The 19,027-nt window shown below is 36.3% G+C and overlaps 1 protein-coding gene across 1 annotated transcript in view; it reads right to left on the bottom strand.

Annotated features, from left to right (window-relative positions):
- Positions 1 to 7,515: 7,515 nt before the first annotated feature.
- The window catches only part of LOC111511713 (LIM homeobox transcription factor 1-alpha), a 57,551-nt gene continuing 46,039 nt past the window's right edge, over positions 7,516 to 19,027 (bottom strand). Inside the window, exons 5-7 of the mRNA XM_074172006.1 lie at positions 17,343 to 17,466; positions 14,039 to 14,212; positions 7,516 to 10,901 (exon numbers count right to left, since the gene is read on the bottom strand). Coding sequence (XP_074028107.1) covers positions 10,696 to 10,901; positions 14,039 to 14,212; positions 17,343 to 17,466 — 504 coding nt within the window. The 3' untranslated portion in view covers positions 7,516 to 10,695. The remainder of the gene's footprint in view (positions 10,902 to 14,038; positions 14,213 to 17,342; positions 17,467 to 19,027) is intronic.

The raw sequence follows: 19,027 nt of genomic DNA, 5'->3' as shown, positions 1-19,027 counted from the left end.
TTGGGATGAAAATAATAAACACTCCAAAAATCTATCGAGAACATGAAAAGTCAGTGAAAAAGACGAACATAGGTGAGGCAAATTATGAATTTAATTAATATTTTGTAACATATGAAAACAGCTGAGCTTTATTTATGTATTAGAATATAACAATCTATACCGATCTGACTTTTACCACCCATCAGATCCGCCACTGCTTATGTGTGGACTGTGGAATGCAGGAGTAGAACCCTCTGAATCACATCTTACGCTAGTTGCACACACACCGATTTTGGACGGCCGACTTTGTACCGGTCGTCCAAATTCCAATAGTGAACCACATGTTGGAATGGGACCTGGCACACACGCCGACCGGTGATCGTCGCCGGTAAAATACCGGTGAGCAGCCGTCCACTGCCACTGTATCGCCGGCAGTACCAGGAAGTAGTGGCGTACATGACTAAATACACTCTTGCATACTCACCGGTCTTTTACCGACCATTCCAGTCTCGAATGCTCGGTGAAATTGTAGTTACTACGCATTAACTTCGTTTTGGTAGTGCGTGCTGATAACGACAATAAAGCAACTGATTGTTTGACCGACAAAAATCCGGTGAGTGTGAAAGTGAACCAATAAAATATCGTCCGATTTTATACTGGCCGTCCAAATTCCAATAGTGAACCACATGTGGGAACGGGACCTTGCACACACGCCGACCGGTGATCGTCGCCGGTAAAATACCGGTGAGCAGCCGTCCACTGCCACTGTATCGCCGGCAGTACCAGGAAGTAGTGGCGTACATGACTAAATACACTCTTGCATACTCACCGGTCTTTTACCGACCATTCCAGTCTCGAATGCTCGGTGAAATTGTAGTTACTACGCATTAACTTCGTTTTGGTAGTGCGTGCTGATAACGATAATAAAGCAACTGATTGTTTGACCGACAAAAATCCGGTGAGTGTGAAAGTGAACCAATAAAATATCGTCCGATTTTATACTGGCCGTCCAAATTCCAATAGTGAACCACATGTGGGAACGGGGCCTTGCACACACGCCGACCGGTGATCGTCGCCGGAAAAATACCGGTGAGCAGCCGTCCACTGCCACTGTATCGCCGGCAGTACCAGGAAGTAGTGGCGTACATGACTAAATACACTCTTGCATACTCACCGGTCTTTTACCGACCATTCCAGTCTCGAATGCTCGGTGAAATTGTAGTTACTACGCATTAACTTCGTTTTGGTAGTGCGTGCTGATAACGACAATAAAGCAACTGATTGTTTGACCGATAAAAATCCGGTGAGTGTGAAAGTGAACCAATAAAATATCGTCCGATTTTATACTGGCCGTCCAAATTCCAATAGTGAACCACATGTGGGAACGGGACCTTGCACACACGCCGACCGGTGATCGTCGCCGGTAAAATACCGGTGAGCAGCCGTCCACTGCCACTGTATCGCCGGCAGTACCAGGAAGTAGTGGCGTACATGACTAAATACACTCTTGCATACTCACCGGTCTTTTACCGACCATTCCAGTCTCGAATGCTCGGTGAAATTGTAGTTACTACGCATTAACTTCGTTTTGGTAGTGCGTGCTGATAACGACAATAAAGCAACTGATTGTTTGACCGATAAAAATCCGGTGAGTGTGAAAGTGAACCAATAAAATATCGTCCGATTTTATACTGGCCGTCCAAAATCGGTGTGTGTGCAATTAGCGTTACTCAGGTTATTGGACTTCGACCTACGAAGAACTCAGTACAGTTCTATGTCATGTTGAGGCGATATTAAAATTTAAGATCTCTTTGTTCGGTCAGTCCAGATCCAAACGATTTGCGTGTTTTGACTCCTGGCCTTTTTTTAACCCTAGAGCCCCCGATAAGAAGATTTGTCTCATACACAACTCTCAACAAATACGTTCCGGAAACGTGTTGTTTCCAGCCTTTATTGTAATGTTTCTAGTTGGAACTAGTGTTTTCTATGTTTAATATCAGAATTGCTAATGAACATGTTATTACTACATATATAAAAGAAGAAAAATGTATAGTGATTGATTTGATCTTAAAGGGGTAAAGTGGCACATTAGTTGAAAACTACCCGGCTTCGCACATGAATCATTAATGAATTATACAAGTATACAGATCTATCATATTTTTGAATTACACACATCATCTTGAATCACTTCAATTGGTATTCAAAAAATACATTTTAATGTGAAATTTCCACTTGACAGTTCACAAAACCAGACCAATATCGGTCAGTTTTATGAAATACAGCAAGTAAAGCAAATAAAGACCGTATTAAAATATGTTTATAGTTTTTTACTCTACCGCGTTAAGACATACAGACAAACATGCAGACAGACAAACATACAGACGCGGCGCGGGGACTTTGTTTTATAATATTTAGTGAAGTGGTACAGTGAGCGCTACGTACCTTTGGAGACACTTGTTGCAACACAAACTCTGATAAGCGTGATAAGATAAAAGTAATGTGAGAGCCGACAGCTTCTTCTGCAGGTGTTTCTTCTAGTGGCAGGGAAATCGCACCTGAATACCTAATTTTCGTATCCTGAATCCATACATCATAAATTTAAATGCGTTATGCACACAAAGATTATGTCTTTGATAGACGTATGGAGTATATGCCTAAATAAAACGCTTTGTTTACCCGACAAATTATGATAAATGACGAAGAGAATTGAGTATTTTGTTTACTGTATGTATCGAAACATCTAATTTGTCGTGGAAAATTTTTATAAACATGAATGAAAAAAAAATAAAAATAAATTGAATCAACTTAAAAAAAATTCAAGTATCTTCAGTACTATTCAATGATAGAATTTTCCGCTTCTCCGATTTCTCAGAAAGATATATCTATAAAAACTACCCCGCCAATCAACCACTTAAGATTAGCTGTTTATATTTCAATTCATGTCGTGATAATATGTAAGGTGATTTGTTTTTGATTCCGATCTTCACATGCTTTTTATTTATTATGATTTATTGTCCATTATATTTGTATTTTATTTTGTAATCACACAATTTGTTACCTTTTCGCTAAAAATTTCAAAAACAACTTCATCCAACCTATTGACATATTTGATTCAAATTTCCTCATCTCCCCAGTCGAATTCGTCCAAATAAATAAATATACCTTACTGGCAGCTATTAACTCGTTAGATATACTGATGATATATCATCAGGACCTCAACACACAAACGGGTTTACCCGTTTGTGTGTATCCTTTGTTAAACAGTGCAAGAACAACCTTGTCTCGCCTCTACTATATATTTTCAATAAATCATTGCAGAGTAGAATTTTTCCTGCTAAATGGAAAATTTCGCATATCGCACCAATCTACAAGAGCGGCGACAGACAGATGTAAAGAATTATATGCCGATCAGTAAATTATGTGTATTTGGCAAACTTTTTGAAAAATAATATATAATAACATCCTTGATACGGTCAAGGACATCATAATCAGTGAACAGCATGGTTTCTTCCCATATAGGTCGATATAAACTGATTTATTAGGATTCACCGATTTTTTGTTAAACTCGATGGATAAACAAGTTCAGGTTGATAAGATTAGTCACAAAACGTTATTAAAGAGACTTGCAGAAGTCGGTGTGAATGACTTTTTATTGAGATGGATATGGTCCTATTTGAATAACAGGTCACAAATAGTGGCCATAAATGGATTTACGTCACTCCCCTTCACGGTATCCTCCGGAGTTCCTCAAGGCATCCATTTGGGTCCTTCATTCTTCATTATATACATCAAAGAAATCTCCAGTTGCTTCAATGAGTTTAAATTTTTACTATATGTCGATGACTTAAAAATTTATCACAGAGTGAAGGATTCATATGACAGCAGAGAAATTCAGGAGGACTCGAAGCAGCTCAAAAAATTCCGTGATGATAATGATTTGTTTCTCAATCCACAAAAATGCGTGTCAATCTCATTCTCCAGAAACAAAAATATAATCAGAAATAGTTTTTACTTTGAAAATCACGAATTGAAATCAGTCTCAGAAGTTAAAGACATGGGAATAATTATTGACTCAAAGTTGTCATTCAATTCATATATAGAAAAAACCGTCAATAAATGTAATGGTATTATAGGATTCCTCAAAAGAAACTGTCAAAATTTCAGAATGGCAAAACCTCTCCTCGATTTATATTATGCATATGTACATAGTAGGCTCTGCTTTGCATCGATTGTTTGGAAACCTCAGTACCACACAAACATAGATCGTATTGAGTGAGTCCAAAACAAATTTCTTCGCTACATTAGTCACAAATTAAATTTCCCAATTACGAATAGCGATTACAGTCCCATTATGCCCCAATACAATATTATGCCTATGAAGGATAGAAGAACTGTTACGGATCTTATCATGATTTTCAAGTTGAGCCCAGAGCTTTATTCCAAAATCGAGTTCAACGTTGAGGCGTACAGAATTCTTTGAGTTAACTTGCACAAGGACAAATGCTGCTCAAAATTCACTACTTTATAGAATGCTTAAAACATTTAATGAAATCTGCAATGATATTCAATATTTTGAAATCTCTAAACTGTTTCAAACGCAGGATGGAGAAAATTTTCATTGATAAGTTGTGATCATTTCTGTAGTCTCTGTCACTCTTATAAGAATTATGTTATTCATCGATTATCCAATGTATTTAAAAAAAAAATTAAAATTTACATTATTTTTTCTCGAAGCACACTTGAACTAAAATTATAAAGTGGGTTCTCTTGGATTTGTTGATCTGTTTGTAACCCCTATTTCGGTAAATGAATAAATAAAAAAATAAACTATCGCAATTTATCACTTTATATATTTTTAATGGTTGGATAGAAAAAACGATTCGTATTTCCTAGAGCTTTGTGTCTTTTGATAGGTACCGAATTTTCGTTATTTTACTCTCAATTAAAATTATCATTATTATGATTATTATCAACTGATACTCTCTATCACTGTTTCTGGGGAATTGGTTCACTTTTAAATATTTTATACTTATCTGGAAATAGAATCTTGCAAAATCGAAGTCATAATTTTTTTTTCTCCTATAAAATTATAACATACAAATTTTTATATGATTTCCACATCGTGAGACACTTATGCATTCGACAATACATCGTTTTTCGAACTTTCTTCTGCTCATTCATGCTATTTGGAAGATCTGATTGAGAACTACTTGAATTTTGCTGTTGATAAATTTACAGCCGGCTGGATGCATTACTAGATCTGGAGAAAATAGTCTTGAAATTCCAAAGTTTGTGTGGAGTATTTTTCTGAAAATAAAAGACCTGAAGTGATCTTGCAGACTTACCTGCCTCTAATTCCTCTTTGAACTTCTCTTATCATTTCTGGGCACCTTACCAGGAGAAAATTTCATAAGATAGGTCTCAGACATTTCTCGATCGTCATAGAAATTGTTACTATTAAAGTTGAATTGTCATTCAGTTCCAGCTATGTTGAGAGTAACAAATTTTTAGATTATTTGAAAATCTTTTTGTGGGATTGTTGCCGAAGAGGTAATCAAATTAGCAGATATACAAAAAACAAGTTGTTGAAAAAGCCATAAAAATACTCATGACTCACATTTGGAACAGTTTTTTCTCATTCCATCCTTTATGTTTCACTTCATTCAGCCAGTGGCCTGGCTTTGATTTTATTCAGAGGTTTGAACCGTCATTGAGACTTTTTCTTGATTTTATTCGTTTGCATTAACAAACAATGAATAGAACAGTAAGTAATCTTCATAAGTAAGGAAAGCTCTTTCTTCTTCTTTTTCTTTCCATTTCTCTCTTCTCTTATATACGAGATGAGAAGAATTGAATATATTTTAAGTTGTATATCAAAACGGGAAAAGACATTTTGACATTCATATTTCAGCCAAGCTATTTGTTTCCTCTTCTTGATAACTTTAGTCAACATCGAATCAAATCGAGAGAAAAATTACGAAAAATCAGTAGGGAAAAATAATAAAACTTTTGGATTCAATACTTTTCTTGCTCTTACTTACCAGAAGTAAAATAATCTGTTTTTCCATTAACCAGCTCTCACTCCCCTATGAATGACAATCTTCAAAAGTCAAAACTTTCAACCTGCGATTCTTAATACGGGTAGAGCTTAAGCCTAGGGGGGTTGGATAGTTTATGTAATATTTTTCATCAATTTCAGGTTTCTATCAAATCAGCTATTTACTATTCATTTTGAAACCCTAGCTTAATAGGAAGTATTAGACTCTCTGACGTTAAGTCAATGGAAAATATGTCTCCCAAACCAGAACTGAAGCACTGTCTCTCGACAAGTATTTCGCTAACCAATTTGGCATAATAGCATTAATTTTTTGTCAAACTACATTTAAGAATCATTTCTAGACCGCAAGCCTATATACTGAATTTTCAGAGGATCATTTTTAAAAGTCCCTGTACAACTTTCATGAATTCGAATACTGACTATAACTGGATCTTTTCTAATCAAACTCCGTAAAGAAATGGAAGTACAAAATGAGACAAATTTTCTTTTTCGTAAAAGATGATGAATTTCTGCATTGGTTAAAAAAGGTCACAGTCGTAATTAATATCCTGATTTATAAAAGTCATGCAAGACATTTTGGCCTCTTGGTCTATTGTTTTCACTTCTGGACTATGAAAATCATATATTTCAGGAAGTATCAAATGGACCCCTAATATTCAGCATGGTTCGCGGTTTATTCTTTCCAAGACCATCGTTTCAGTGGAATGAACTTTCCTGAACCGTTTTCCGAATGAATGAAACCCATAACGTTGGAAATCCACAGTAACTGCAAGTTAATAAACTTTCAAATTCCAATATGAATAATAGTGTACTTAAAAATTGTTGCTGCAAATTCGATAAAAGAAATGGTAATAAAGTAATCAGTTTTTTCATTTTGTCAGTGTGCCAATGTGTGTGTGTTGTTTAAACTGAAATGGTTCAAGAACGTTCAACCGGACTGGAACTTCTCCACGTAAATGAAAACGTACCCATTGGAATAGATAAAGTAATAACTCGTTTCGGGAAAAGACGTAAAAGAAAAATTGGTTTTGTTATTTGAATCTGTTTAAAATCTGTTTAAAATCTGTTTTTCCGTTAATCAGCTGCCGCCCCCATACAAACGACAACTCTCAGAAGTTGAGAAACTTGTGCGAGCTAAGGACTAACGAAGTCTTACCTTTCAACGTGTGATTCCTAACACGAATAAAGGTAGGTATTTTCAATTACAGTATCTACTTGCATTTATTATTAAAATACCAACTTTTTCCTTGCATCTATGTGACTTGACCACGGCTATGTGACCCCCTGTCGCCAAAGTTGGATCCGTCCTTGCAGTAACCGTTAATTTCTCAGAGCGTATTAAGAAATTTTCTGCAGTATCAGAAAGTCAGACCTCGTATAGAAATATATTTGATTCAGATAATTGAGTTTCTTCAAAACTGATAGATTATAAAGGAAAAATAAAACAACTTTTCAATAATATGTTTATATATTGCACTTTGATATTCAATTAATATTTGTGAGAACGGATCAAACTTTCCATCACGAAAGTAAAAAGTCCTTGGACTTGTCCACATGTCCACATGATGTTTGAATAACACAATAAATATAGCGATAAAAATATTTGTCTCTAGAAAAAAATTAAATCTGGCGATGAGGCAGACCAACATTTCTGCTTGCTGAGAATACAATGAAGGGTGTCTCAGAAAAACATTAAAAATTTCCATCAAATATTGATGGCAACAAAGTTTTTGTTTCGAAACATTCCAGCTGAAATTTTGGTAGATACTTGATAAAAATCCATAACGTATTCAAGATAAACTTCATTGCAAGATTTTCACAGAACAGTTTTATAAAAAAGCAATACGTGTTTCGCTATACAATAGCTTCTTCACGCGTGTCTTTACTCCTAGCACCTGACACCATCAAGACCGTAGCTTATTTAGAAGACGAGCAATTTTAGTAGATGCCCACAGAGCAATATTAGCAATATCAATATCAAAATTAGTCAAAATAGAGTTGACATAAAAAATTAAAATTTTCTTCATTTCTTATTCTATAAAGACCTTTTTTTACCTGCACCATTGCTGTCTCGGAAACGATCTCCATTATGATCTCCTACGTGGTAGGAGATCATAATGGAGTAACTAACTATTTGTAACTATTTATTTGTAACTAACGTTACTGCAGTTTCGTCCCATAAACAAAAATAAGTTTATTGTATAAGTTTGAGAATGTCCATATAGGACGAAACTGCAGTAACGTTAGTTACAAATAAAAGTGGTAAAAAACATAGAAATTTCCATTTCTTTTTTCATTATGATAAATCTTACAAGGTCGGTTGAATTACACAAACGTTTCCCATTTTGGGGAACTAAAATAATTTCTTTCCAAATGGAGAATATGGGTGGTTGTTTTTGAAATACTCGCGAAAAACTGGAATTGTCGAATTCCATTTTTTGTCTCTACCGCCTTCATTTCGATTGATATAAATAAAAAACAGATAAACTTTCTGTTTCATACTTGTTATAATATGATATTAACTAATTTGCAATGCCTCGATTCGTTCATGAGATTTCTTCATCAACTTTATTTTTTGAATAGGTACCTGTATTGTATTGAATAGCTGAATTTTTTACAGTAGCTACAAAAATTGAAGAAAAAACTAGAGATCCATTAAAAAATACAGTTGATAATGAAATATAATGGACATAACGTCGCATTGCAAATTGGTTTATATGAGATTACAATAAATATGAAATAGCATTGAAAGTTTTTTGCCTTTTCAAATCATCCGAATTGGAGGCAAAAGAACCGTAAAACAAAATTTTCAAATTCTTAGCGTAACCTGAGTAAATGTTAATACTATGCCCAACGATTTTATTATTTTTTCATCTGTTCAATACCGTAGATTGCTGAGGAAAATGGTGTGATGACTGCTACCTAGGATCTTCCAAATTATTTTTCAGTTCTTGCTACATTATCTACATCTTTTTTTTTTCTCGATAAAACCGTTTAACATAATGTTTTTACTTATTTTATTATCAAGTTATTAGTTTCTGATTTTGTTACTCAATTCTTCTTCATTCTGTTTAGTTCATTCAGTGCCTCAGTATTACAAGGTATTATGTAATCCGCCATTTTGTAGCTGCGGCTATCTTGAATTTGTATTTTGTTCAAAGTGTACTACTATTCTACTTATGATGCACTATTTGGAACATTCAGTGCAGTAATGGATATTACTGGAGTTTAATCCGAACACCAAACCGTTATTTTTAACACTTCGACACGTGTTTCAATCAACACGTGATCATCTTCAAGACGAAGATCGAACTCAGTATAACCGTTATTTTTAACCACTCGACACGTGTTTCAATCACCAAGTAATCATCTTCGAATGGAAGATCAAAATGAGTTCAATCACAACACCAAACCGTTATTTTCAACACTTCGACACGTGTTTCAATCACCAAGTTATCATCTCCAAGAGGAAGATTAAACTGAGTTCAATTCCAACACCAAACCGTTATTTTTAACACCTCGACAAGTGTTTCAATCAACAAGTGATCATCTTCAAGAGGAAGATTAAACTCAGTATAACTGTTATTTATAACAACTCGACACGTGTTTCAATCACCAAGTAATCATCTTCGAAGGGAAGATCAAAATGAGTTTAATCACAACACCAAACCTTTATTTTCAACACTTCGACACGTGTATCAATCACCAAGTTATCATCTTCAAGACGAAGATCGAAATCAGTATAACCGTTATTTGTAACACCTCTACACGTGTTCCAAACACCTAGTGAGTTCAATCATCTTCTTAAAATCAGTTTAAACTGAGTTTATTCTTCCTCTTGAAAATGATCTCTTAGTGATTTGAACACATGTCGAAGTGTTAAAAATAACGGTTTGGTGTTTGGATTGAACTCCAGTAATATTCATTTACTATTCTACTAGTCAAGCTATGTCATTTGATACCCATATTGAGGTAGTTGTGAAACAATATGTAATCCGCCATTTTGTAGCTGCGGCCATCTCAGATTAAATTGTATTGAAAACTCATGAGAACTCAATGTGTGTAACAAATTTCAGATCAATCTGTTAACAGAAAGGGGGTCACTTTTTAAATACCAAATTGACTCAAACAAACAGGTCAAGCTAAGTAAAACCGTCCAAAACGGCCTATATAAAACGTACATCGATGTCAAGTACTATCAACAAAAGGGTGAAATTGAATTTGGAAGTGAATTATGAAGATATGACATAGAATTATACTAAAACTTCAGTATATGGTTGGTTTACTGTTGTGAAAAATTAGATTTTCAATTTTTCAGACACCCTGTGAAAATTGTTTTTTCATATCGACAAACATATTTTTTCAGCAAGCAAAAATTGTAATGAGCAATTATTCTGAGCAAATTAGATTATTTGTCCGTTTCTGCTCTTGTCCACCTCATCGCTGGATGTACTGCATATTTTTTGTAGTACATTCTGAAATATCCCGTATAAAATCTTCAAAACAACCCTCAAATGATGAACAATTCAGCAAAAACTACTAAGCATAAATAAATAGTTCCAGAAAATCTCATTAACCCTTTCATTGTACAGTTCATTGCGGGCTGATTTCTTGCACGCAAACTTCATTTCAGTGCTACACATTCAAAGACAGTCATCTCACGGTTCCATTTGTTCCTCTTCGCAAAAATACGAGTTCTGCATGGAGTACAGTCGATCGATCGGATTCAGTCCTGACGTCGTTTGAGGAGGATTCTGATGTGCCATTGGTGGATTCAGGAACAAAGTCTGTTGTGCCGTTTCTAAGTTTGCAGGAAACGATATGCCCATGTAGCCTTCCTCTCGTCTTTTGTTAACTTCTATTCCTGTTCAAGAGCAGGGAAATTGTGGTTAAATCTAAGTGTTGTCATGGTTTGCAAAGCAAAAAGGAATCGATTTTGTGTAGGGTTAGGCTGGCAAGCGACAGAAAAGTTCTTATTTATTTATTATACACAGTCGAATAATTGATTTGTTTCCCGAAGGGTTTACGGAATCAGTTAATGATTCTTGACTAATTAGTGACCAAAGACAAACATTTTGGTGATACTATTATTGATATTAATACTATCAGAGTGCACATCACCTCAATATCAGTTTCAAATTTTATTCAGTTCTTCATAGTGTCTGTGAAACTAGTTTGTTATGACCGTTATAAAGTTAATGAATAGTATACAGTACTAATGAATAGTATACAGTACATTCCATTCAAAACGAGCCATCCTGAATAACTTTTACATTTTGCAACAATTATTTTCAGGAAAAATAAAAAAACACGTCAACAATAGTATACACACATACATTTTGTGTGTGTGTATACACACATACATTTTCTGTGTGTGTATAGACACACAAAATTGAAAAATCCAGACAAAGACAATTCGACCGGGATTAGGCTCTATCACATTGATCATTGAATCGGTTTGTTGATTTTATTAATTATAGATTCATCAATTTGATTTTCCATTATTTGATATATGTTATAGAGAAATTTCTCTTTCTTCATTCTTTTTAGGAATACCTACAATATTTCTGATATTAGTTATCTCCATTGAAGTATGTTTTTAATTTTTCACAATTACATGGTAATATTTCTGAGGAAACTCGTGGGTTGGGCTACCTATCAGGCGCGTCCCCAGGTGGTAGATAGTGGAACGGCCAGGGGACTGGGGGTCCTGTCAGGGAAGCCAATGTGGCCTTACCGACGGGGTCGCCGGACTCTAGGTCAGTGACAGAAATAAGTAGGGTGAGGGGAACTAAAACTCTACAGGAGCCTTTGCAAAACATGCCACCGTGGACCAGCCTACCCAAGCTAATGTGTAAGGAATACCCTTGGGGAACTGCGCAAAACCTCATTATAATCAGCCTACCTCTGGTAATGCGGAGCTGTGCCAGAGCGTAGGAACACACATGAATGAAACAACAGAAACAACAAAATCAAAAACCAATCCCGAGGCTGGACAGGAGAGCTCACCTCAATCTAAGGCGGAAGCTGGGGATGAACAGAAATGTCAACCCCAATCTACCACTTGGAATAAGGCTAGACATAGCAGATCACCTCCGACAGCAAGGGCATTTCCTGCGGCGAGCGCCAAGAGCTCCGCCTTGAATAGAGGCAAGAAACCGGCTGCCTCTGCAGGAAAGCTTCCCCACTTATACACCTCCACGGAGGGAACCCCAAGAAGGTTGAAGAAGCCGCGCAACGATAGTAATATCGCTGCACCCTCCAAAACCTTCTCGGAGGCCACCGTGAGACACCTCAAGGTTGCCAAAGAGAGTGTGTGTTCGGCGAGTCTTGGCCTACACCTGCCAATATAAAGGAGATGTATCCTGGATGGACTGCTGAATGGAAGGCAGCTTCAAATTTCTGCGGATGGCTTCATTCCGAACGAACCACGGAGCATTCACAATCATCCGTAGAATTTTATTTTGTAAAGTCTCCAAGATGGAGATGTTGGTCGGAGCCGTTTGTCCCCAAACGCCTGAAGCGAACATGATGACAGACTTGTACATCGTGTTATAGATCGTGATTTTATTCTTGAGGCTTAACTTAGATTTTCTGTTAATCGAAGGGTACAGGCTTGCCATCCGACCCTAGATCTTTGCCTTCACGCTTAACAGGTGCGGGTTTCAGGTGAACCTACGGTCTATTAGAAGACCGAGGTACTTGACCCGCGCTTGCCAGTCAATCTCCCTACCAGAAATTCTCACTTTCATAGCCGGAGATGTCGTTCTTCCCATGGTTATTGCCTGAGTTTTTTCCGGGTTCACCCGGACCTTCCACTCAAGGTACCAGCGCTCGAGATCGCCCAATGCACGTTGCATATAGACGATCCCGAGCTCCCGACCCATGGAAGACGAGAGGAGAGCCGTGTCGTCGGCGTAGAGAGATACCTTCACATGCTCGGACCTCGGAAGGTCGCTGGTGTAAAGCGAATAAAGCGTGTGGGAGAGAGCACGGCTCCCTGTGGCACTCCAGCAAGGATCTCTCTCTACTCTAACCTGAAATGTTCTGTCTTTCAGGAAAGACCCAATCTACCGGATCAGGCCCCGAGGCAGGTCGAACGCAATTAGTTTATGTAGAAGGCCTTCATGCCAAACAGGGTCGAAGGCCTTCGAGATGTCTAATAAGACTATGTGAACTTTTTTATTTCGGTTTAGCTCCGCGATGGTATTTTCGACCAGTCTCAAAGCCTGCAACTCAGTGGAATGCTCTCTCCTGAAGCCGAATTGTTCGTCAGGCAGAACATTTCGGTCCTCAACTTCTTCATTGAGCCTTTGAAGTACGACTCTTTCAGCCAGCTTAGCCGCCGACGAGAGCAGACTAATCGGGCGATATTTTCCTGGAAAGGACAGGATGGATGATGAACTAGGATGACAACTCCTCGGGAGGATGTACAATGGGTCACATGTGGCCTAAGTGCTGTGACTCTACACTCACCCTCCCTACTCTACAGATACCAGATTCTGAGGGAACCATTTTCGCGAAAAGGCACTTTCTCAGTTTGTCATGAGGAGTAAACAACAATTATTGTTGATTTGGTTGGTATCCGGGTTTTGCCGCGGTCTTTTTTGGTTATAATCTCCAAAGAAGGCCACGGCAAAACCCGGTAACCAACCAATACATTGACACTAGCCCTGAAAGCCTACATTCCTATAACAATCAATGTTATATAAATAACAATTTATATCAAATAAAAAAAGTCATACACGAATGTCCTGCATCTCTATGAAAACCGCTAGTGAAGTAAAACATGGAAACAAAAATAATCAAATACTTCTTGTATGCGTGGCATATTTTTCGAAAGAATTCAATTTCTCAATCACTGTCTCGCCATTTGCCGAAGAGCATTTTTCATCTACGACCATAAAAATCACATACCGTCGACGATGCATCAAGCGCTTTTTAAATCTCATATAAACTAATTGTAACTTACAACGAAAGACAATATGAGACAAGCGTTACCTGTAAAAGCGTGTAGCGGCATGTTGTTATTGCTTTTGAAGAAGGAGTTATCGTTCTCGAGTTCTTCCTTTATGTTGAGAAAATGGGGGTTGGGAGTGTTCTGGAGAATAGTTTCGTCGGTTGTGGTTTCATTGTCGCTGCAGCTGTCGTTGAAGAACGGGGTTGAACGGGGACCTGCAACAATAAGAAACGTGCTCGTTTGTTTCTAAAGGGTGTTCGAATTATTGGTTCGTGTAAATCGTGAACATTATTTAACATTTCATTGTATAGACTGCCAAGAACTATCACTCTTTACCATTTCATTGTAGATTCTGTCAACAATGTTGAAAATTGAAACATGTAATTTCGGTAATGATGTATATGGAATCTTGTTTCGGGAGAGGACATACAATAAACATAGTTTCAAAGTTCATCAAAGGTCAACGTTTCAAAATCATCTCAGATGACAGTATCAAGACAAAACGCGTTTGGCAATTCATTTCAGCTCACTTCTAGGTTTAATGTAATTGCTCTTTCAGTAAAATCTGATATTTCAGTCGGGATGTGAAGTAATACTAGTTATGAGATTGGCCTGGAACTAAGATAAAAAAAGGTAGAGAATAAAACTGATACTGACTAGAGGTACTTTCGAAAATATATGAAAGGTATTACCATACATGATGGATTTTGATAAAATGCAATGATGATTGAACTCACAATATAAAATATAAAATCTACAGTGTGGTGATTAAAAATTGAACGAATAGAGGAATTCACACTATAGCTATCCATTCGACCAAATGAACCCAGCTTCGAAGGGTGAATAAACACTTTGGAGTGAGCTAATCCTGGAAAATTCTGCCAGAAGTCCAAAAATCTTTTTGCCATCCAGGTGTTCAATGTTTGTTTAGCAAAGCCTAAAGCGATGCCAATGACAGGTTCTGGTCCGCTGAAGCTGATTGCAGCACCCTCCTTTGCAAGGAAGTTAGCAGCCTCTTTGCCTTCCAGGTCAGTATGTCTAGGAATTTAGACCATAGACAATATGTTAGGTCTTTCTATCGAGGAAAGTCGTAGCTATCCATTTAGTCAATAAGCATAATTACTCCAGATTGAGTGAATATAATCCTATAATATACAATAATCAATTTCTGTCTTCAACTTAGTGAAAAGTGATATATATTGCTACAGATATACAGACAGCCAGTCAGCACTCATGGCATTGTCAAATTCAAAAGTAATACAAATACTGATCTAGGAATGCCGTGAAGAATTGAAAGAACTGGCTCACAGGACCAGATCAACTATTTCTAGAATACTCATATCATCATCTCCTTGTATAGGTTCCTTTACCAGCTGCAGAGGTGCCAGATCAAATCAGAAATTCGATGAAAAAATGTAAGGAATACTGGAAAACTTTCCAGGACCAGGACTTTCGTAAAGGACCATCTGAGAAAAGAATGAATAAATTGCCTCAACACAACAGGAATTGACTCAAAATAATGATATTCAATAGATCTCTGACTTTTTTTGGTTATGGTTTGATAGAACATTTTGATTCGTGGCTCTCCAGCTTTCTCAAGAAATGTTCTCCAGAGATCCTTTTAGATTTCAATTATGTTTGTATTATACATCAACGATTCTTTGGAAAAGGCCAGAAATCCAATATTTTGCTTTGCTGTTAACAATACACTTGACTTCCCATACGTAAATATGACAGAAAGTCACACAGAACATACAATTTCACTAGAAGTGTCGACTGAAGCAATCGTCAAAATATCTGGACTCAATCTTGAAACACTATTACCAACTAGAAAGATGTACACATCTCAAATGAGACCATCTTTGTATCGCCCATAAGTCTAGCCTGAGGCTGCTAGATTCTATCTAGAATTAACTATTATTCTGATCGGACAAGAAACCTAGATAGGCTGGAACATAGAAGTAAGGTTGGGCTATTATCTCCAAAGAAACTGTGAAATCCGCTTGATTTCACCGAGAGCACAATATACTATGGTACAGATCAAACTATAGCTTCCCATCTACACCATGAAATATACATTTTAAAACTTGGTTCATTCGGTTGCAGCGGTTCAAATCCAACATAAATGGCTACTTTGGCACAGAGATTACTCTCGAAATGTTTTTGGGATTTTGCACAGTAACTGAGCGATTTATGGACAACTGAAAGTAAGTTTAGAAGACAAACCTGTACACGAAACTGCCTTGTTTTGGGATTATCGAAAGAAATGAAGGCGGAAAAATGCATACAGAGTGATGGAAGATCATGGAGAAGACTATTTGAAATCAAAAATATATCTTTTCGTTCGAACATTCAAACTTTTTGAGTTATTCTTGTTTTCGGTTTTTTGCGATGAAATATACAGTTCTGATTTAATGGAATAGAACTGGCAGATACTTGATGAAAATCCATATTAAAAAACTAATTAATATAGTTTATTGTATGATTTTCACTATAGATGTTGGCAACGTATCTTTTGCTATACTGTATCTTTCTTTCTATTTTTATCCATTTGATTTTTCCTTGTCTACTTTCTTTAGATACAGCGTAGCTTATGTTCATAGTGGAAATCGTACAATAAACTATATTAATTAGTTTTTCAGTTCTGATTTAGTTTATAACTGTATTAATTTGGAAAAAATTACTCAATTAGGTTTCGTTGGTGTGGAACCCTTGAGATATTCTAACTTCAACCTACTAAACATTTTATACAATGTGCAATTCAATTTGACTATTTATCAATTATCTTTGTTATCTTAGCTGATGAAAGGAGAATAAATCTGATCATGAATGTTATTTAGGAAACAATATCGAGTAGTAAAAAAAGAAAGTATATGGAAATTTTCAAAATATTTAGAAATTATTCTATAATAATACAGATTCGCAGAAAAATTAAACCATCAATGCTATATAAATTTTAAGATAACGAGTTGAAGTAGCTCAGTGACTCATCAAATTTATAGACTCTACTTAGACCAGCCTATTGTATTAGTCGTTTTCATACCATCATAAATCGACACCAACTAAATTTGAAATCTGAAGTCATATGTTAGCTTCAAAATATTTGAACTCTTCTAATGGACACATATTTCATTCCCATAATTTATTTTGCCTTTCTATTGTTGTAAAATAACAGGATAGTTTTTTTCAACAATATAATTTAATTTAAATTAAATGTCACTTCGCATAACAATGCATCAAGATTTTTCCTTTTCGACTGGTGTTAAAACTGTATTCTACACAAATAACCTCTTAATTAACGAACAATCAATACGGGACAGAGAAAAATAATAAAGGAGTACTCACTTTGTTCCTCTTCTTTGACATTTAATTTCTTTTCATCATTTTCCAGGTCTTTGGGCGCTTTGTTATCCAGCTTGGCTTTCTTTTGAATTTTCTTCATTTTAGCGCGTTGATTTTGGAACCAAACCTGGTGGAAAATGTCTAATTAGCTTGGGGCTGAAAACTTCACGACTGGTCAAAGAAATTGAAGTGAAATATTTCTTACAGGAATCCCAAAAACAGAAAGGAAAGAAGAGATGAGATTGTTTAATTGAACCAGCCTTACGGTTTGAAGTTTGCCGATGAATTATTTAAAATATGTCTATTTGGAAAATGATGGATGAGGTTTCCCTCTATCAAATATCACCTCAGAGCGCCATAGTAAATAATAAATATGGCTTCTTGTACTCAATTCAGTGTGTGACGTGTTTTTTTGTGGTATTCATTAATATCAACGGAGTGACTGCGAAAATTTCAATATACAGAGTGTAAGTGAATAAGTTTGAAACATTTGAGGAGGCGATTCCTCATCGAAAAAAAGAAAGGATCTTTCATATAAAGAAACTTCATTGGAGCATCCCTTATTAAGATATAGCTCCTTAAATGGGGTACACAAAATTTATATAACAATTTTTTCACAATCACTGAAAAAGTTACAATATTGAAATCAACCTGACGTTTTGTACTACCAAAAAGACACTTAGCCAGTAAATAATTTGATTTACCCCATGGTTTTAATGGGTGGAAAACGCAAACCCTAAAAATTATTTCCAATGTAACTTTTTGTCTCATTATTTGTTTACCATTCATTTCCGATAGCCTGTTTCATTCTAAACAAAAAATGTCTCTTGGGTTTTTTGCCCAAAATAAACCAGTTCGCAGCAAAAAATTATTTTACGAACAACTACAGAGATACGTCGTCATAAATGCGAACTGGATTTATTGTTATTTTGTAGTTAGTACCTGCATTTAACGATTAAAAGGTGATAAACAAAACTAATTTATTAATAACAAAACACACAACATATAGAAATCATAGTAAATGTTCAATATGTCTACCTTCAGACATTACGCATGCGTCTAGACGTCGGCGCATTGAGCCACATATGCGCTCAAATATTCCTGGAGTCTCTCTGATTATCCTGCACGCATCGATGATGCGGTTTCTTAAGTCCTCTACATCGCGAACAAGAGTAAGATAAACCAAACGCTGTAAATGGCCCCAAATAGAGAAAGCAAGAGGATTAAGACCCGGGGATCGAGCGGGCCAGTTCTGTGGTCCTCCTCGACCTATCCACTGATTTGCATATGTTTCAGTTAAATGCTGACGTGCTACTTGACTCAAATGGGCGGGAGCCCCATCATGCATAAAAAATATATCCCTTCTGACGCCCAAAGGAACTTCCTCCAGCAGTACTGGATGCACTTCTCTTAAAAATTGAACGTATGCCTCACCATTTAATCGAGGAGGTAGAAAATGAGGCCCAATTAAATCATCCCCAATAACTCCGAGTCACACGTTAAGAGAAAACTGTTCTTGATGGTTAGTTTCGACAATAGCGTGAGGGTTTTCATCAGCCCATATGAGTAATTACGAAAATTAATAATCTTGTCCCGAGAAAAACTACATTCGTCTGTGAATTCTATCGTCTTCAGAAAGTCACAATTTCTTCTAATTATTTCCAGCATCCAATTACAAAATTCAAGAC

Source organism: Leptinotarsa decemlineata, unplaced genomic scaffold (genome assembly GCF_025532065.1).
Source record: "Leptinotarsa decemlineata unplaced genomic scaffold, Ldec_3_MD MMD2_tig00000035_RagTag_RagTag, whole genome shotgun sequence".
In the NCBI taxonomy this organism is placed as follows: Eukaryota; Metazoa; Arthropoda; class Insecta; order Coleoptera; family Chrysomelidae; genus Leptinotarsa; species Leptinotarsa decemlineata.
This window is presented reverse-complemented; position numbering and strand designations above follow the sequence as displayed.